Source organism: Muntiacus reevesi, chromosome 8 (genome assembly GCF_963930625.1).
Source record: "Muntiacus reevesi chromosome 8, mMunRee1.1, whole genome shotgun sequence".
Lineage (NCBI taxonomy): Eukaryota > Metazoa > Chordata > Mammalia > Artiodactyla > Cervidae > Muntiacus > Muntiacus reevesi.
Genome location: NC_089256.1, coordinates 7,236,553 through 7,258,201, shown reverse-complemented (window position 1 = coordinate 7,258,201; position 21,649 = coordinate 7,236,553). Strand labels below are relative to the sequence as shown.

The window sequence follows — 21,649 nt, the reverse complement described above, 5'->3', positions numbered from 1 at the left end:
AGGATATATTTAAAGTACTGAAAGGGAAAAATCTACAACCAAGATTACTCTACCTGGCAAGGATCTCATTGAAAATTGATGGAGACATCAAAAGCTTTTCAGACAAGCCCAAGTTAAGAGAATTCAATATCACCAAACCAGCTTTACAACAAATGTTAAAGGGGCTTACATAGTCAAGAAACAAAAGAGAAGAAAAAGATCTACAAATCAAACCCCAAACAATTAAGAAAATGACAACAGGAACATATATATCAATAATTATGGATTTTATATATCAATATATATATCAGCCATCTATGGATTCAATGCTACCCTATCAAATTACCAATGGCATTTTTCACAGGACTAAAAACAAATTTTCACAATTCATATGGAAACACAAAAGACCCTGAATAGCCAAAGCAGTCTTGAGAAAGAATGGAGTTGGAGCAATCAAACTTTCTGACTTCAGACTATACTACAAAGCTACAGTCATCAAGATGGTATGATACTGGTATAAAAACAGAAATATAGACCAATAGAACTAGATAGAAAGCCCAGAAATAAACCCATGCACCTATGGGTACCTTATTTTTGACAAAGGAGGCAAGAATATACAATGGGCCAAAGACAGCCTCTTCAATAAATGGTGCTGGGAAAACTGGACAGCTACACGCAAAAGAATCAAATTAGAACACTTCCTAATACCATACATAAAAGTAAACTCAAAATGGATTAAAGACCTAAATATAAGACCAGAAACTATAAAACCCATAGAGGAAAACATAGGCAGAACACTTCATGACATAAATCAAAGCAAGACCCTCTACAATCTACCTCTTAGAGTAATGGAAATAAAAACAGAAGTAAACAAGTGGGATCTGATTAAACCTAAAAGCTTTTACACAGCAAAGGAAACTATAAGCAAGGTGAAGACAACCCTCAGAATGGGAGAAAATAACACCAAATGAAACAATTGACAAAGGGTTAATTTCCAAAATATACAAGCAGCTCATACAACTCAATACCAGAAGAAGAAACAACCCAATCAAAAAGTGGGGGGAAAAAAAAAAAAAGTGGGAAAAAGACCTAAACAGACATTTCTCCAAGGAAGACATACAGATGGCTAACAAGCACATGAAAAGATGCTCAACACCGCTCATTATTACAGAAATGCAAATCAAAACTACAATGAGATATCACCTCACACCAGTCAGAATGGCCATCATCAAAAAGTCTACAAACAATAAATGCTGGGGAAGATGTGGAGAAATAGGAATGCTCTTGCCCTGTTGGTGGGAATGTAAATTGATAGAGCCACTGTGGAAGACGGTATGGAGATTCCTTAGAAAACTAGGAATAAAACCACCATATGACCCAGCAATCCACTCCTAGGCATATACCCTGAGGAAACCAAAATTGAAAAAGACACAGGTACCCCATTACTCACTGCAGCACTATTTACAATAGCTAGAACATGGAAGCAACCTAGATGTCCATCGACAGATGAATGGATAAAGAATTAGTGGTATATATACACAATAGAATATTACTCAGGCATAAAAAGGAATCCATTTGAGTCAGTTCTGATGAGGTGGGTGAACCTAGAGCCTATTATACAGAGTGAAGTAAGTCAGAAAGAGAGAAATATCGTAGTCTAATGCATATATACGGAATCTAGAAAAATGGTACTGAAGAATTTATTTACAGGGCAGCAATGGAGAAATAGACATAGAGAATAGATTTATGGACATGGGGAGAGGGGAGGAAGGGTGAGATGTATGGAAAGAGAAACATGGAAACTTACATTATCATATGGAAAATGGATAGCCAACGGGAATTTGCTGTATGTCTCAGGAAACCCAAATCGGGGGCTCTGTATCAACCTAGAGGGGTGGGATGGGGAGGGAGATGGGAGGGAGCTTCAAAGGGAAGGCGATATGTATACCTATTGATTCATGGTGAGGTCTGACAGAAAACAGCAAAAGCAACTATCTGTAAATTAAATTTGTAAATTTGTAAATCTGTAAATTCTGTAAAGCAACTATCCTTCAATTAAAAAAAAAACAATCTACATAAACACGTAAGTTTATAGATGCAGAAAGAGTCTGGCAAGATAACAAACTTAATAGAGGTTACCTTTGGGTGAGTTGGAGAAGGAAATGGCAACCCACTCCAGTACTCTTGCCTGGAGAATCCCATGGAGGGAGGAGCCTGGTAGGCTACAGTCCATGGGGTCGCAAAGAGTCAGACACGACAGAGCGAATTCACTTTCACTTTCTGGGTGAGTAGTAGGGAAAAATGTTTTCCTTTGTTTTATATTTTATTATTATTAAAAAGTTTTATGAACATGCATGCAGGTTGTTTTATAATGTAAAAACCTACTGCTACTCTGAACCAAAAAAAAACAGAGAGAGCGAATGACAGGGAGTCAGCCTGTACTGTTCACACAAGGTGAAGATCCACAAATGAAGCATCTCTGTTTTATAATTAGTAAAAATGAAATCTGTTTCAGGAGCAGTTAAAGGGACTCTACTGGGATTTCACAATTGTAATATCTAGAAATAAAAGAAATGTATTTAGACACAATTTAGTTTCATAAAATCAACTAGGCTCAGCAGCAGAAATATAATTTTTTGGATTCAAAAGACATTTAAATAGGCTACAAACATCCAGCCTCCTGAAATGTCAGCTCCATTAGGAGTAAACCAAACCGCGTCTAAATAATTTTTCATAACTGCTTGGCCTTAATTCACAGCTGCCTGGCAACAGGGTCCTGACACTGTCCCGAAGCCAATGTCTGGCACATGATGTATTTATTAAAAACAAAAACTTAAAGACCTGCCTGGATTTTGATCCTGGCAATTCCCTGAATTAACTAAAATGAGATCAATCACCTAGGAAAGGGGCTTGAAAAAGAGCTAAAACTTATGCTAAATCTTGGCAGAGGCACAAAATTTTGCCTCAAATTTTATCTTAATTTCTTGAATAACTGGAATCCTTCTGTTTTCCATTAGAATTGTCCAGACACCAAAGAGTTCTTTCAGTCGTAATTCTTGGGGGGTGGGAGTGGGGGCGGGAATTATAGTTATATTTAATCACCTTTAATATGTCAATTAAAATGAAAAATTCAAATAATTGTGGTTTGTTATGATGTCAGTGGACTTCCCAAATAGCGCTAGTGGTAAAGAACCCGCCTGCCAATGCAAGAGACATAAGAGGCGTGGGTCAGGAAGATTCCCCTGGAAACGGGCATGGCAACCCACCCCAGTATTCTTGCCTAGAGAATCCCATGGATAGAGGAGCCTGTGGGCTACAGTCCACGGGGTTGCAAAGAGTCAGACATGACTGAGTGACTAAGCACATATGATGCCAGTACAAGTTATATTTTATCTTCTGGGGAAAAAATTTTGGCCTTGAATTAGCTTTGGGGAAAACCTCCATCCAAGCCTATCACATCCTCCTAGAAGAACCATATTAGCAACTTATTATAGGAACAAATATGCTTATTTTATGGGTTTATAAATATTTCAAATCAGAAACTGTTATACAGGGTCCAATCTTCACAGGACAAGCTAAACCTACAGCCCTAAAGAAAAGTTTAAAAATGTGGTGGTGTACATATGTGTTTGTCAAACTCGTAGAACTCTAGCCTAAAAAGGGTTAATTCTACTGCATGTAAATTGCATCTTAATTTTTAAAAAATTGGAAAACAGTGCCCTATGCAATTTATTTACTTATTGCTAAGAAGCTAATTACAGATTAAAAATCCTCTTGCGTGTCCTCTTCTGTTACCTACTTTACAAATTTATTTTTTAAACAGGTAGTTCATGGATTTGTCTAAACTACATTTTTTCAGCTACTCTTTTGAAAACCTCTTGCATCATCACAATCTATCCCCTTCTGCTGGATCATTCTTATCAGCATATGAACACGCATTTTTTTCTTTCATCTTAAAAACAGAACACAAAAACATAGTTAAGTTTCCTTAACTACGTACACAGCTCTCCAGCTACCAATTCGTTTCTGTTGCCCTTCACAACAACAGAACTCAACAAAATCTGTCAACATCTGCTCTCTCTACTTCTCCACTCTGTTTTCTTTAACCCACTCCTGTGCCCACTCCCAAACTTCACTGAACTAGTTGTTACCAAGATCATCTCCATGTTGCTAAATCCAATGGTCAATTCTCAGTTTTCAACTTAACCTTAATCTATCAGCCATATCTGATGCTTTTCAAAATCCCATCTTCCTCTCAAACACTCTCCACTTGGCATCCAAACCTCCATTCTCTCTGGGCTCTCCTCTGAACCACTGGCTTCTCCTCACTCATGGTTGCTGGATCCTCCTCTCTAGAAATCCTCCTCTCTCGGATTCTCCTCTCTAGAAACATCTAGATCCTCCTCTCTAGAGAGCCTTTTCTATCAGTCCTCTGACTCTTCTCTGTCAACTCTTTCTCACGAGGTGGTACAACAGCTCCTGTCAGACTCATGTATACAACTGTCCTTTTGCATATCTCCATTTTGATGTTTAATCATTACCTCGAACTTAACACACTCGAAACTGAACTCTTAATACTCCAAATCTCTGACTGCTCCCCATCCCACACAGAAACCTCCTTCTCCCATCTCTCTCTCTGCCGCAGTAAATGTCAATTCCATTCTTCAACTCTTTATAGACCAGAAGAGATGACTATTGACATTGTCTTATATCCTACATACAATCCATTAACAAATCCTACTGGCCCTATCTTTAAAATGTGTTCTGACTAGAAAACAAAGTAGTGGTTACCAGTTGGGCGACGGGGCAGACAATATAGAGGTCGGGGAGTGGGAAGCACAAATTATTGGGTGTAAGATAGGCTCAAGCAAGTATTGTTCAACATGAGAAATATAGCCAGTGTCTTACAGTAACTGTTCATGGAAAGTAACCTTTGAAAACTACAGATTAAAAAAAAGAAAAAGCAGATGGACAATGAAAAATGTAACAATATGAACCCAAAGAAGTAATTTAAAAAAACCCACCCAAGCAATCTATGTACAAAGAGGTTGTGTCAGAACATTGCTGGTTTACATTTATGATGGTGGTCCTTATTTTGAATTTTCATTTAGTTCTTTGCTATATATCTGTATCCATACCCACAATAAAAATGATTTAATGTTTACAAAAAATAAAATAAATGTGGGACTTCCTTGGTGGTCCAGTAGCTAAAACTCTGTACTCCCAATGCAGGGGGCCTGGGTTCCATCCCTGGTCAGGGAACTAGATCCCACGTGTCACAACTAAGAGTCGTAACTAAAGATCCCACATCATGTGGCAATGAAGACCCAGCGCAGGCAAATAAATAATAATATCAAGCCCTCAATAAACTCACAGTTTAAAAAATAAATAAAACAAAATAAAATGTATCTTGAATGCAACCATTTCTCACCCACTCTGCTGCTACCAGTCTGATCCAAGTGACCATTTCTATCTGGAATTATTGTGAAGTGTTCCTGACTCATCCACCTGTCCTGCATTAGGCCCACCTAACCCCACAACTTTACTCCCAAGCTTTCCAATACAGTAGTCATTAGACAGAAGCTATAAGGCACTTGAAACGGAGTTAGCATGACTGAGGACCTCATTTCTAAGCTTCTGTTCTTGCTGCGTAGTCGCTAAGTCCGGCCGTAGCATCACTAACACCCTTTGCAACTCCATGGACTGTAGACCGCCAGGCTCCTCAAGCCTGGGAAATCCAGCGTGCGGGATTTCCCAGGTGAGGATACTGGAGTGAGTTGCCATTCCCCTCTCCAAATTCCTAAACTTTTAAAATTTTAATTAACTCAAATCTACAAACTGAAGCAGTAGAAAATATTTTGCCATTAAAAACAGCATGACTTAAAAAAAAAAAAAACAGCATGACTATTTTGGTAGTACTGCATTTCACCTCAATTGTTGAAACTTTAACATCTAAACTGAAATGTGCTTTAAATGTAAGGTAACAGATTTTAAAGGCTAAGTAACTAAAATCTATCTCACTAAAAATTTGATTATGTTGACTACATGTTCAACGATAAATGTTCTAGATACTGGGGTAAATAAAATTTATCATTCAGATTAATTTTATCCGTTTCTTTTCATCATTTTAACTTGGCTACTAGAAAATTTAAAATTATGTGACTTACGTCGTCCTACTGAACAGCACTGCTCTATCTGTCATCACACAGCCGAGGGATCCTGCTTTGTAGAGCAATTCTCTTCCAAACTCTCCAGCTGACTTTGCATCTCAGTTAGCGCAAGTCCTTAAGATGGGTAATGGGGCCCAAGGTCACTTGCCCCTCCCTTCTGACATCATCACCTGTCAGATCTCTCCCTATCTCTCCCTCTGTTGTACTGCATTCACCCAGGACTGTGTGCTGCTCCTCAAACCACGTCCAGCAATTTTCTCCCTCATGGCCTTTGTCTCTCAAGTTCCCTCTGTTGATAACTTTCTTCCCCTAGATACCTATCTTTGTGTCTTATTCCCCAGTTTCCTTCAAGGCTCTGCTCAGTTGTCAGTGCGTCAGAAATGCCTGACTACCCCATGTCAGCACTTCTTCATTCACCATTTTTCACCACAGTACTTCTCTGTTTGTACTGCAAATTTACATTTACTTGCTTGTATGATCATTATCTGCCCATAGCACACATGACACATCTGTCACAAAGACACAGGCACCCCGATTTTCACTGTAGCACTATCTTACAATAGCCAGGACATGGGAACAACCTAAATGTCCATCAATCCATTCCCCCTTCCCTAGTGACAGCTACGATGCCAGTTTCTATATAACCTTTCAGAAATATTCAAGGCATATACTAACATATATGCATATATACATCCTTTTCCCCTTACACATGTGGTTAAAAAAATATCAGCTTGCACATTGCTTTTTTACCACTTAACAATACTATATCTATTTTAGATGTCTTTCCCCACCTATTTACATACATATGTTATTTTGCTTCAACATTTACTTTGTTAGCTACATAATATTTCTTTTTATAGCTCTAGCAGCTTGAGTCCCTTAATAATAGAAAGCTTTTAATGTTACAAACATTAATAGCAAAATCTTTTTATTACTACCAAGAATGCTGCAATGACTACATATATCTTTACACACATCAGTTGTACCAAATATCTGTACAAATTCACCCTCTGTTCAGAAATGTATGAATGTATCCATTTCCGCATAACCTTACCAACTCAGTGTTTTATCAAACTTTATTTCTGTCAACCTTTAGGTTAAAAATAGCATCTCATTTTGATTTTATTTTGGTTTTATTATTATGAATAAGGCTAACATGCTTTGTTTAAAAGTCATCTAAATTTTCCTTCCTGAGAATTAGGACCATCTTTCTATTGGCTGTTGGTGATTCATTGGTGGACTCTCTTTAAATACTGAAAGGGTAAGAATATTCTTTGTTATACCTGGTGAAAATATTTTTCCCAATTTGACACTTGTCTTTGGCTTTTATATATGATTTTCTCTTCACATTTGAAAAGAATGCTGTCAATCTTATACTTCTTTCCTGTTATGACTTTAATGTCATATTTAAAAGGTCTGTGAACACATAAGAGATACGGGTTAAATCTCCAGATACGGGTTAAATCTCTGAGTTAGGAAGATCCCCTGAAGGAGGGCATGGCAACCCACTCCAGTATTCTTACCTGGAAAATCTCATGGACAGAGGAGACTGCTGGGTTACAGTCCACACGGTCACAAAATAGTCGGACAAGACTGAAGTGACTTAGCATGTACAAGTTTGGTATTTCCAGTTAGATATGCTATTCTTCAATTTAATTGTCATTCATTACATACTGAAGACTGTATTAAACATTCCCCATGTTTTCTACTTTAACACCTTCATTTTAAATTTTACACCCTTGACCATCTGGAATTTCTTTAATGTGAGAAATGAATGACGCAATTTTGCCCCCTAGATGGCTACTTTAGGCTACCTATGGTAGACGGCTACCATCTAATGAGAACCCTACTCCCCTTCCCCACGCTACATGAAAGTCTAGCTTATTGACTACCTTCATCCGTACCTTACTGACTGTTTGCTCCACCGATGCGCCTCATCACATGCTTCACTTCGTTCATGATTAACGTTTCCAACAGAGAATAAGGAGACTCAGAAAGTGTCAAGCGTTTCCCTCCTTCCCATACTACCCTATAATTATTTGTTAATAACAGTTTTAAAGGACTATAGATCAGTTTCAAATACAGTACTAATGAGGTCAAGTCACAGGTCAATTCTGGAAGAGGTGCGTTCATTCTGCAAAAAGGGAAGATCCCATAGTCTTCAGACTGTATTTCTAATTCTAGCCCGTCATCTAGCAAATAACATATGTCACTGAAGAGAGACTGGGACAGGGAGAACAATATGATGGCTCAGGGGATATTTATCATCTTTATGTGAAAAATAATTCAGGCCACACAGATCAACAGCACCATCTTCATAAATCAAGCACACATTAGTTTGCAAAGACAGCATATCCAACTGGAAATAGCAAATCTGTAAAGATAGTAAAATATAGCACATCCATATATAAGATGTATGTCAGGATTGGGGACTGAAGGTAAATAAATCTGCAGTCACTCTGACTTCATTTGTTAACTTTTATTTTTTTAAGTCTTCTTTCTATTTACAGTTTAGCTATATACTGGGCATTGCCTGTATGTGCCCCGTAACACTGCTGTGTTCTATATTGTTGAACCTGTACTCAATCATGCTCACCAAAGTTGCTACGATTAAATTCAACACCATTACTACACTTTGTAACATGGGTGACCGTGGTATCACTATAATTGGTAAGGCTGAGAAATAGAAAAGTTCATAAGATCTCCAAAGTTATGGTTAAAATGACCTTTAGTGTATGTGGTTCCAAAATGGAAATCAAGCATCCTTAGAGCATAAATGAAGACAGAAGAAGTGAAATGCACATTCCTATGTATCACAGGCATGGAAGCCAGAGTCGGAATGTTTTTGCAGCTGTCAAAAAACAAGACTTCTAGGATTCTGCCCCCCTCACCCAAAGGCCCACCTATCCAGAATCTTTCCAAGGAACCAGAGAGGATCCTTGAAGTGACCATAACCCCCACCCCCAAAAAAACCAACTCCACAGCCCTCAGAGCATACTCCCAATGGGCCAATAAATCTTTTATGTCAGTCCTTCCTTGCCCTGGGGGATCCAGTCTTTTCTCTTGGCTTTGATAAGCATTTTTACTTGGAGGACACCTTTTAAAACCATTAGCTAGCTCTCCCTTTTTCTGGGATCCATAACCATAAATACCCTGGATTCTTCAATCTGAAAGGAGAAAAACATTTCTTTCTCCTTCTCCTCACATGTCAGAATTTAAAGAGGGCCTACTAATTTCTTAAATGGACTGCTAATTCAAGCTCTGGTATCAGGAATATTATAATCATTTTCGTTTAGTTCATCAAATGTCAAAGCTAAAAGATCTTAGAAATCATATCATCCATTCTCCCTGGTTTCCTTTTGTAGGACTTTTCCTTTTCAATGTCCATCCAAAAACATTCAGCTCTTCTAGAGGCTGGAACCTACTGTTTTTCAATGGCTTATCTTTAGTTAAAATATGTCCCTTTGTCCTTTTTCTGTTTACCTTGCTGAGACAAGGACAACTTTTAATTCTTGATTTCCCCTTCCACCTCCTTAATTAGGATTTCCAAGTGTTGGACATTTAATCTTCTGATTAATAATTAAGTTTACCATATGGCCTCAAATGACTTGGTTCTTCCAAGCCTTCCCAGTAACTCTTCCCACCTGGTCCTAGGACGCAAAGAGGGTGACAACTGTGGGAGAGGGTAGTGTCCCTCTTCATCAAAATACGTTTCTGGGCTCCACTAGACACCTAAAGGATCAAAAACCAGGTGGCAATGAGTATTTTAAATAAGTACCTCAGATGTCTGAGGATCAAGCAAGACTGGGACAAACTGCTACCAGTACCCTTTTTCTCTGTGTTCAAATTCAGGAAGTGATGCCATCTAAGTAGACTCTACTCCACTCATGTCCCGTTTTCGTCTTAAAAAAAGAAAGGGCCAAGTGATCCTTATTTATTATTAATTATTATTATTTATTATCTCTAGTTCTTACATGTTATATCCTTTCAGAGTTTAGCCTATTTTCAGCCACCACTTTTAGCACCTCACCAAAGCCAACAGACCCACCAGATGGCACAGAGATGCTGTCTGTTGTCTAGAAAAGAGAGTGACGGAAAGCAGCATATTTTATCTTGGACCAGCAGCCACTGAATGGCTGGAGTAGATCGACACAGCTGGCGCAACCACAAGATCAGGCCCGCTGAGCATCAGGACACCCAAGGGCACTTAACTGGGAATCACTCTCACGAAGAAGCCCATAACCCCTCTGAGATGCTAACTTGCCCCAGACCCTGTTACAAATCAATCAGATGGTAAAGAATCTGCCTGCCATGCAGGAGACCTGGGTTCGATCTGTGGGTCAGGAAGATCCCCTGGAGAAGGGAATGGCTACCCACTCCAGTATTCTTGCCTGAAGAATCCCATGGACACAGGAGGCTGGGGAGCTATAGTCTGTGCAGTCATAAGGAGTCATACACAACCAAGCGACTAACACTTTCACATTTTCAAGAGAAGCTCTTTTTCTACTATTTACAAAAGATACCAAAGGCTACAGACAGATTTAGTTTAAAAGTTGCATTCTTAAAACAAATTTAAAACTTTAGGAAACAAACTCAAAAAGACCAAAGACCACCCATGAATTAGAATTTCAAAGCAGTTCTTTTCCTTAGCAAATAAAAACCAGGACTATTATATTCCATATGCCACTCTGTTAACTCATTCAAACCTGCATTGTTATCAATACTCTTATTTCAATACTATGTTTCACTTGAGACTATCACTGAAGCTACATTTAAACCATACTGTCAAGAGCACAAAATCTTAGACATCAGTATCAACAAACTCTTTTCTATTAAAATCTTACCCATGAAAAGATTCTGCAAATTTTTAAAAAATAAGTTCTACTGGGTCCAGTTGGCACACAGTAAGTGCTCAGTTAGAAGTCTCTTCATTTCTCTGTCAGAGAAATTGTCAAGAGAGCTGCCAAACTGTACAACAGAGAGCCAAGTGCCAAAAACAAAGCCCCTTGCTGATGATCTCCGGCTTCAGAGTCAAGAACCAAAAGTTCACTTGAAAACTGGTTGCTTAAAACTTGGTAGAAAGAAAGAATGTTATTACACCATAGGTTCCTGTAGCCACTTGCAAAACAGAGTTAGCTCTTCAGACACTTAAAGTACATACAGCACTTGTACCTGCTCCTTAACAACCATGTAAAAAGGTTTTCTTTTCAGAAAAACATAGGCATCCAGCAAATCTTCCCTATGACTTGCACACCAGAGATGAGAGAGTTCTAGGTCACCATGAATGGTTTCTAATAGCATAAAAATACGCAAAGCCAAGAGAACATCTAAATCAGCCACTCTCTGGGTCTTTGGAATTGGAGAGAAATGAATAGGAAAGAGTTTACATAGAAGGCAGGAACCACAGGTATTTCACTCCAGAAATCTTCATTCAGTATGGTATTCTTAAATTGAGGCTTAACAGTCTTAATGACTTCTGCACTGCTGTTGTTGATGTGGCAATGTACTGTCATACCTACATTATAATCATAAGTGACATATTTTTGATAACTATAACCCATGATGCTGTCAAAGTTATGTATCACATGTGAGGTCACCTTTTTTTTTTTTTTAGGGTTCTCTAGTCCATTAAAACTATATACATTCTTTGGTCAAAATGATAAAGATTCTTACTCTAATCAAACCTATAACTTGGTAAATCCATTTTAAGCTCCTGTAAGTTAGTTATCTTAGAGAAAAACAATTCAACTGCTACACACTGCTATTCTTTAAACCCTTAATCTTAATTCAAAAAATGGTCTGAAAAGTTTCAAAATCTTTGAATTCTGCTGTCATTACGTGAAGCAAAGAAAATCTGGGAAGCCCAGAGATCATAGTGAAGAGCAAGAGAAATTTTTAATAATCTCCTTTAACGTTGCTATCTTTCCCAGTCCTCTCCTTAGAGCAGCTAAACATTTAGAAAACCGTTTAACATTTGCTCCATATGCAAATTTGGAACTACGGTTCAAAGAATTTTCTGGCTAGCATATATTACTAACTTCATGGTGCAGGGTGGGGGCTACATTTTATTAAGTGCCTAATCAGAAATATCTGGTGCTCAGCACTGGTTTCCTAAGAGCTAACTTTAAGAGATGCATAAAATCGTAATATATATAAACACATACTATATGGGAGCACAGAGCCTCTCTATGTGTTACTTGTAAAAGGAGACATTTTTACTTTACTCATTATGAACTTTACCAAGTGAAAAGCCATTTTTTTTGACTGCTTTCATTTCATGCATATCGCTTCCAAGCTCTTCTTCCTTCTTACCCTTTTCAGCAGATAAACATTCTCCTCTTTCCACGAGCTTACTTGCTCTAAGCTTACTATCCTTTTTTTTTTTAAAGAGGGAAACTACAACACATCATTTCAATTAAACTCAAAATATTTCTCCCACATTTCCTATTCAAAGATCTTTAGGAATAAGTCTCATGCTTCTCACTGAAGATAAAATAATCTCTCACTAAATGTAAATGATGTCTCATGCTGCAATTTCATTTTGAGCCTTAATACCTACTGTGCAATTACAAACTTTTGCCACCTGAGTATTCCTTATATATTTTATAATGGCTTAGTTTTTCCCATCATGTTATATATGGTTTAATGATCATTCCTCTATCACTAACTTTCTCACATTTCCACTGACACATAAATTATTTTTAATTAAAAAAAAACCCACCTCTTCAAAAAGTATGTTACTTGGAATATGTTACTCTGTACTATTTCTCAAATCTCAATATAAAAGAATAGATTTTGAAAGACTATTTTTTCTTTATTCACTGATTAAGTCAGATTTATGACCGCCCCTCCCCATTCCAGCTACTGTGAATTTTGAATGAAACAACCTCAATTGTAACAGAAGAAACATCTGTTGCTTTTTTTCTTCATCAGGGCTTTCCAAACTGAAAGAAAGCCTCTGCCTGACCTCCTCTCCCTCTCCACCCGCCACCCCCCAACACTAAGCTCCTTCAAACTTTTTTTTAAGTAAATGTATTATTGAAAAGTATACCGTGTCCATTTAAAATGTCATAGTTTATCTAGAAACATTCACTTTACTGAAGTTCAAAGAACAAGTAAATGTTACATATACCACAAAACCAGAGATGTGACTGGGGGAATACTCATTGTAACTGAAATGCAGGCTTCAAGAGTACACTTGAAGAGATCAAGCTGTCACACATTCTGGGCTCAGGCAGGACTGTTTATGGCTAAAATTTTCTTCACAGGATCCAGATTCATATAGGATCTTGCACGCTGTATTTCCCTTGCCAATCCAATGCTAACATAATGGCAGTCCCTACCAAGAGGCAGACACCAAATGGTGCCACCCACACCCTCACACTGTGCCTGGTAATAAACCATAAAGCAGTGGAATGCACCGGCCCCTTTATGAGCAAACAATGCCTGAGCTTCATTAGAATACAGCTGACATTTTCAAAGCACAAATACTTTTAAGAAAAATGAACTAGGAAAAAAGGGAATGAAACAGCTATAAAAGCTGAAATATTTTTCTTAAGTGTCAGGTTTATTCCAAAGATCCTGAGGAAGCGGATTTTACTCTTGACAATTTCAAAGTTTTCATAAATGAGAAAAAAAAATTGTATGGTAAGAGGCAAAGCTTATTTTATTAACCACTAGAAAGAAATGAAAGTAAAAACTCCCTTCTGAATTGCAGTCACAAGTAAGAACCACGAAGTGCCTTTAAAAGGATTTCTTCCTTTAATTGCTTCTTTGGTTCTTGAACAGAGAAAATGGAGCTCCAGAATTATTTCTACATTTTAATTGATTCATATAAGTAACTGAGTGATGAACTAAGCTTACCCTACCCCTCCCCCCCTGCCCACCCCAACCCCCATACCCTGTAGTTTCCCTGTCTGCCACAAGCAAGGACGTCTTGAAATCGGCGTGCTCCTGGCTATTTATCAATTTAACATTGCTGCTGTTGAAAGAACATAAAATAAAGGCTGTAAAAACGCACCCAGCAGTAAGAAACAAAATGATCTCTCTTACCTGGTCTAAGGAAGCATGCCTCTCACTGCAGTACCAACAACACTCTACAGTCTTTGTTACCATTCAGAGGAAACTTGAGACTGTGTCAGACATGAGCAATCGAGCTCGGAGACGCTCAATTTAACACACTTCTCAGTAAAACTAAAAAGATGCTCAAGAAAATTGGTCACTGGCTTTTAAAAGAGGAGTACTGTCTAATGCCACAGAAACACTTAAGAAGAAACAAAGTCATATTAAAGCCTTTCAGAAACAGCCTTAAAATAAAAGTGGTGAAACAACACAACGCCTGACTCGATCCTAACGCTTTTCTAAAAATCACTTGAATTTTAACTGGCCAAAAAAGAGGATGGAACTTACTCATGAACTCTGCATACTTCGAATTATACATGTCAGGGTGTTTGCTGGCTCCGAAGCAGTCACAAAGGAGATTTTAGTGCATCTTGAAGGCAGAGCAAAAGCACCATGAGTTTGTGGGGCGGGCGGGGGGAGGAGAAACTCTTGAAAAACTGGTCAGCCTTTTCAGCCTATAATAACTGTCCAGCTCCTCTAGGAGGAAAGAAAAAAAAAGTCCTGGTTCTGCCCCCTGAGATAGGAGGCTATGCTTCAATGCCAAAATGAATGACAGGCCCATTTCTGATATCAACAAAGAGCAGCTTAATAGTGCTGGATTTTTTTTTTCACTTTCCCACACAGTTAGAAGTTCTAATTTTTTCAGGTTAGTACCTTTATATCTAGGGTTAAGTACCTTTCACTACTTTCCCAGGAGAGAACCCAATTATGTTGTCCTAGTTTTTTAAATGATTAATTAAAAATACATACCTAATTATCTCACTGTGTTTTCCTAGGCAGGAAGCTGAACAAAAGATGACCTCTTAAATTCCTTTCCAAATCTAACCTTTGCTGTATCAGATTACCATATGACTAATTATTAATATTAATAAGGTGCTCCTGCATCCTGCCATGAGGATACCAAGAGAAACAAAAAGTAGGTACCAAATATAAAAAGGTAAAGGAGATTATAAACTTTTCAACTAGCTAGGTGCAAAATCATTTATTAAAGTTCATGTCTCTGATTATACAAATTCAAAACAATACACACTTCTGATCAACAGACATATGAGCCAAGCACTATTTTGGGCTCTGGGATACAGCAGGGGACACAACAAACAAAAGTCAAATGTAATAAACCCCTGTCTCCAGTGGGCTTGCTTTTATCTCAGGTCCCTGAAGGTATAACTCCTAGATGACTAAGGTACCCTTCTTCCTTTGATTAGGTATCACCTAATGGGAAACATTCTCCCTTGAAAGTATAGCTTACTCCAGAGGGCAAGGATCTTCTGCTTGCTTCATTGCTATATCCCAAGTGGCTAAGACAGAGACTGTTAGACACTCAAATAAACATATACAGAATAAAAAATTCCAGCAGAGCTTTTTCTTAGTCAAATTTTTCTTTATAAATGGATCATGTATGTACCACATCTCACACACAGAGATCTGTCAAAAAGATACAGCACAATGTAAATTAAATTGAACTGCAAATACTTATTAGCTTAAAATGGAAAAATACAACTTCTATAGGCCTGTAGCTTTTTAGATTCTAAATCTGTTTTCAGTGACAGATATGAGGTCACTGTAATATTTGAGTAAAGGAATCAGTTAAAATTCTATACACTAAGGTTTTGTAGACCATCATTTCTCAGGGGCATTTTGAATTAAAAAAAACAACAACAAGAAACCTGAAAATTACACAGCACCCAATCAGTTTTGTGTACTAACATCTAGTATGAATACCTCTGTTTATACACCCACATTTGAAAATAACCCACATTTGAAAACAGTCTTCCTATCCCTGCTTGTCACTGTTCTTGATTGCCTTACCAGAAACAACACAATAAATAAGCACATACCTCTGACCTACCAGGTCAGCCCAAAGTGATATCCCATGTCACCCAAGGCCAGGATATTCTGGGGCTAGAAAAGGTCATACCTACTTTGTTACAGTCTTAAAGCGAAACGAAATTAAACTTTCTAATACTCAGGTACATGGATCCTACTTCTAGGATCCCTAGGATTAGACAGTGATTTACATGTTCAAATATTCTATCCGGAATAGTTAGTACAATAAATTAACAGTAACTTGAGGTCAGGAAGATGCTGTGATGACTGAGGTCAAGTAATCAATAAAATAACATGGAGCCAAGGCTTCCCTCGTGGTCCTGGGGTTAAGAATCTGCCTTGCAATGCAAGGGACACCGGTTCCATTCCCTTGCCAGGAAGATCCCACATGCACCCAAGAGCAACTAAGCCTGTGCAGCCCAACTACTGAAGCCCGCATGCCCCTAGAGCCCATGCTCTGTAACACGAGAAGCCACCGTAATAAAAAGCCCCCACACAACAGAGGAGATCCCACTCCCTGCAAGTAGGGAAAGCCCTTACAAAGCAACGAAGACCCAGTGCAGCCAAAAAATAAATAAATAAAACCTAAAAAAAAGAGCCCTGATCTTAGGCCTACCTCTATTCTTCCAAGTTTCCTCCCCTTATCTGCCCTCCTTGCCAGTGCCTTCTTTCAACTCCCAAATCCTTCACTCACACTATCCTTCAATCCACTCCCAAGCCGTCCTAAGAAGGCAGCTTGAGCACTTCCTTCGGTATAGCTTCATGAGCATGTGACACACTGCGGGGAAGCTCATGAGTCTTCCCATTTGCAGAGTAAAACGCATCCAGTGTAGGTTCTCCCAAACAGTTTCTCCTTAATCTTAGATGGAAAATCCATTTAAGGCAACTCCCTGTCAGGCCAGTGATTAGGGCTTGATTCTTGGTCAAGGAACTAAGATCCTATGAGCCACATAGCATGGGAGAAAGGGACAAGGAAGGAAGAGAGGAAGGAGGGAGGGTGAGAGAAAAGAAGGGAGGAAAGGAAGAAAAGGAAAAAAGTGAGGGAGGAAGGAGAGAGAGAAGAAAATACACTTATGCATCATATTATTTATAATACTGATTATACACACTGATTATCTAGCAAACATTAAAGGTCTCAAGGCATTCTCTTCCCCAGGTTTATAAGCTGATTTACTTGGACTAAGCTCTGCTATGTTTATTGGCAACCTGACCAAAGATTAATCATATTTTACAGGTACATGTATGACTCTACAGGCAGAAATGACACTGTGATAGCACATTGGTAGTTTTTACTTGCCCCATGCCTGCTTATTACAACTCTCCACCAGATCCATATCATGAGGGATATACTTATTTGCATTTTCAAGTAAAATGTCTAATCTCTCTGATGAGGGCTATGCCTAAAGCAAAGGGTTCCTGCTATGACTTGCAAGGCTAAGTGCTGGTTTCTTAGAAACATCACATAGTAACTTGACTTTTGCACCTCTTCTCCCTCTTTCTACCTTTTAAATGTAAACATTTTTCAAGCCTCTGCCCTTGATGCTCCTTTATCCAAGGTTTCTATTCCCTCTTTGGAGGATATAACCCATTTCTACAGCTTTATTACCTTTAGGTAGATGACTACAAACATGCACACGTCTAATTTCAGTCTCTGCTCTCAACTCTTATTTGTAGTTGCCTATTGGACATTTCTGTCTAAATGTCCCACAATGTCAATGCAACTTCTACAGGACTGAACTCCACCTCTACTGTCCCAAAGCAGCTCACCCACCTACGATCCCCATCCTTGTTACAAGCATATGATAGAAAGAGATTTTCCATTCTTGCCTCTTCCTTACCATCCAAAGGCCCACACTCTTTCCACAGTTCTCTTTTTTATAAAACACACATCACTTCCCTGATTTAAAAACAAAATAAATAAAAACTACACATTTTGGTGACTTCCTGATGGCTAGAGCTACACTATTAACATTGGTAGTCTCAGCCTCATGTGTGCATGTGAGCTAAGTCGCTTTAGCTGTGTCCAATGATACTGGAGTGGGTTACCATGCCCTCCTCCAGGAGATCCTCTCAACCCAGGGAAAAGCCCAGATCTCCCGCATTGCAGGCAGATTCTTCACCACTGAGCCACCAGGGAGGCCCCAGCCTTAGCTTTGGATGGCTATTTAAATTTAAACTGACTACAGCTAAATAAAATTAAAAATTCAATTTCCCAGTTGCACTAGACATATGTTAAGTCCTCAACATGTGGATAACAGCTTGCAGACACAGAACATTTCCATCATCACAGAAAGTTCTATTAAACATCTCTGGTCTAGGAATACGATAATAGCAAATGACTTAAGACTGCTGTCTAAATTTTCCTCAGTCTGGCCACAATCTATGACCTTTCTAAACTTCTATCAAAATCCTTCTGCATGCTTTAGTCACAAGTGAACTAATGGAGCCCAAAGAATAAAGTGCGATAGTTTGAGCATTCTTTGGCACTGCCTTTCTTTGGGATTGGAATGAAAACTGACCTTTTCCACTCCTCTGGCCACTGTTGAGTTTTCCAAATTGGCTGGCATACTGAGTGCAGCACTTTCACAGCATCATCTTTCAGGATTTGAAATAGTTCAACTGAAATTCCATCACCTCCACTAGCTTTGTTCGTAGTGATGCTTTCTAAGGCCCACTTGACTTCACATTCCAGGATGTCTGGCTCTAGGTGAGTGATCACACCATCGTGATTATCTGGGTCGTGAAGATCTTTTTTGTATAGTTCTTCTGTGTATTCTTGCCACCTCTTCTTAATATCTCCTGCTTCTGTTAGGTCCATAATATTTCTGTCCTTTATCGAACCCATCTTTGCATGAAATATTCCCTTGGTATCTCTAACTTTCTTGAAGAGATCTCTAGTCTTTCCCATTCTGTTGCTTTCCTCTGTTTCTTTGCATTGATCACTGAGGAAGGCTTTTTTAATCTCTCCTTGCTATTCTTTGGAACTCTGCATTCAAATGGGAATATCTTTCCATTTCTCCTTTGCTTTTCGCTTCTCTTCTTTTCACGGCTATTTGTAAGGCCTCCTCAGACAGCCATTTTGCTTTTTTGCATTTCTTTTCCATGGGGATGGTCTTAATCCCTGTCTCCTCACAATGTCATGAACCTCCATCCATAGTTCATCAGGCACTCTGTCTATCAGATCTAGTCCCTTAAATCTATTTCTCACTTCCACTGTGTAATCATAAGGGATCTGAAGCCAGGCTTCAGCAATATGTGAACCGTGAACTTCCAGAAGTTCAAGCTGGTTTTAGAAAAGGCAAAGGAACCAGAGATCAAATTGCCAACATCCACTGGATCACAGAAAAAGCAAGAGAGTTCCAGAAAAACATCTATTTCTGCTTTATTGACTATGCCAAAGGCTTTGACTGTGTGGATCACAATAAACTGTGGAAAATTTTGAAAGAGATGGGAATACCAGACCATCTGACCTGCCTCTTGAGAAACCTGTATGCAGGTCAGGAAGCAAGTTAGAACTCGACATGGAACAACAGACTGGTTCCAAACAGGAAAAGGAGTACGTCAAGGCTGTGTATTGTCACCCTGCTTATTTAACTTATATGCAGAGTACATCATGAGAAATGCTGGGCTGGAAGAAGCACAAGCTGGACTCAAGATTGCCGGGAGAAATATCAATAACCTCAGATATGCAGATGACACCACCCTTATGGCAGAAAGTGAAGAGGAACTAAAAAGCCTCTTGATGAAAGTGAAGGAGGAGAGTAAAAAGTTGGCTTAAAGCTCAACATTCAGAAAACTAAGATCATGGCATCTGGTCCCATCACTTCATGGGAAATAGATGGGGAGACAGTGGAAACAGTGTCAGACTTTATTTTGGGGGGCTCCAAAATCACTGCAGATGATGATTGCAGCCATGAAATTAAAAGATGCTTACTCCTTGGAAGCAAAGTTATGACCAACCTAGATAGCATATTTAAAAGCAGAGACATTACACTGCCAACAAAGGTCCGTCTAGTCAAGGCTATGGTTTTTCCAGTGATCATGTATGGATGAGAGAGTTTGACAGTGAAGAAAGCTGAGCACTGAAGAATTAATGCTTTTGAACTGTGGTGTTGGAGAAGACTCTTGAGAGTCCCTTGGACAGCAAGGAGATCCAACCAGTCCATCCTAAAGGAGATCAGTCCTGGGTGTTCATTGGAAGGACTGATGCTGAAGCTGAAACTCCAATACTTTGGCCACCTGATGCGAAGAGCTGACTCATTTGAAAAGACCCTGATGCTGGGAAGGATTGGGGGCAGGAGGAGAAGGGGACCACAGAGGATGAGATGGTTGGATGGCATCACTGACTCGATGGACATGAGTTTGAGTAAACTCCGGGAGTTGGTGATGGACAGGGAGGCCTGGCGTGCTGCGATTCATGGGGTCGCAAAGAGTCGGACACAACTGAGCAACTGAACTGAACTGAAAGAAAAAAGGCGAAGGCTTTCCAGGATGAGGGAGGCATTTGCCAGTACCTTGGAGAAGGATCTATGGAATGGGAAGAAACCAAAGGAGTTAGAACAGACTGGGGGTGGTGTGGTGGTGGTGGGGGAAAGAGTGTGCGCTCAGTCATGTCCGACTCTTTGCGACCCCATGAACTATAGCCTTCCAGGCTCCTCTGTCCATGGGATTCTCCAAGCAAGAATATTGGAGTGCGTTGCTATTTCCATCTCCAGGGGATCCTTCCTGACCTAGGGATTGAACCTGAGTCTCTTGTGTCTCCTGCATTTGCAGGCTTCAATACTTCACTACTGCGCCACCTAGAAAGCCCACAAGTTAGGAAGGAACGGAACTTCAGACCTAAGATTTTAGCCGTAGAGAAAGAATGTGTTGCAGGGGAGAAAACATGAGCACTGGAGTCAGAATATTTCATCGAAATTCAGGTGTTAGCTGAATTACAAGATAAACTCCTTTCAAGCTAGTCTGACCTGAACCGTAACACATTGCCTCACCCTGTTCACTGAATGCAAGAAAGAGTAACAGAATCAAACTAGGAGGGCCAAGAAAGCAGAGGGTCTCAGGAGCTCTAAGGGTGCTAGGACTGTGTCTGACCGACTCCTTTCTTTTCCCTCTGATTTTCTCTCATGTCAGCATGATTCTCTTTCACTATAGATCAGCATTCTCCAGCTGGTGGGAAACATGGCTACTGGTGTATCACTAGTTTATGTCTTATAGATTCCATTAACCTTCTCTCAGCCTGAGCCCTAACATATCAGGAAGTCACTCATTGGCTGAACTTGGTCAGGTCCTTGTCTTAGCGAAATGTTGTCAAAGCAATGATGTGCTGGGATAATCAGCTGTGGCCAGAAGGACATTATCTTGTAAAGTGTAATAGTTGGGGAGATGAGGAAGAGATCAGAATCTCACAGATGACACTAAAATCTCTAGCTGAGTATGCCCCATTTTGCCACTTGAATTTTGGTCAGGTGCATACATTACCAGGGCTTCCCTAGAGGCTCAGGGGTAAAGAATCTGCCCGCAGTGAAGGAAACACAGGAGATTAAGTTCCATCC

The 21,649-nt window shown here is 39.3% G+C and overlaps 1 protein-coding gene across 15 annotated transcripts in view; it reads right to left on the bottom strand.

Moving 5' to 3' along the window:
* TFDP2 (transcription factor Dp-2) overlaps positions 1-21,649 on the bottom strand; it is a 198,181-nt gene that overhangs the window by 64,169 nt on the left and 112,363 nt on the right. For 2 of the 15 annotated variants that reach the window (XM_065942253.1, XM_065942252.1), the window contains one exon: positions 14,559-14,640. The exons of 11 other annotated variants lie outside the window; for them this stretch is intronic. In XM_065942253.1, the coding sequence (XP_065798325.1) occupies positions 14,559-14,589 (31 nt within the window). In that variant the 5' untranslated portion in view covers positions 14,590-14,640. Of the gene's footprint in view, positions 1-14,201; positions 14,249-14,558; positions 14,641-21,649 lie in introns of those variants that run through there. 2 more of the 15 variants (XM_065942262.1, XM_065942260.1) reach the window with 2 other exon arrangements.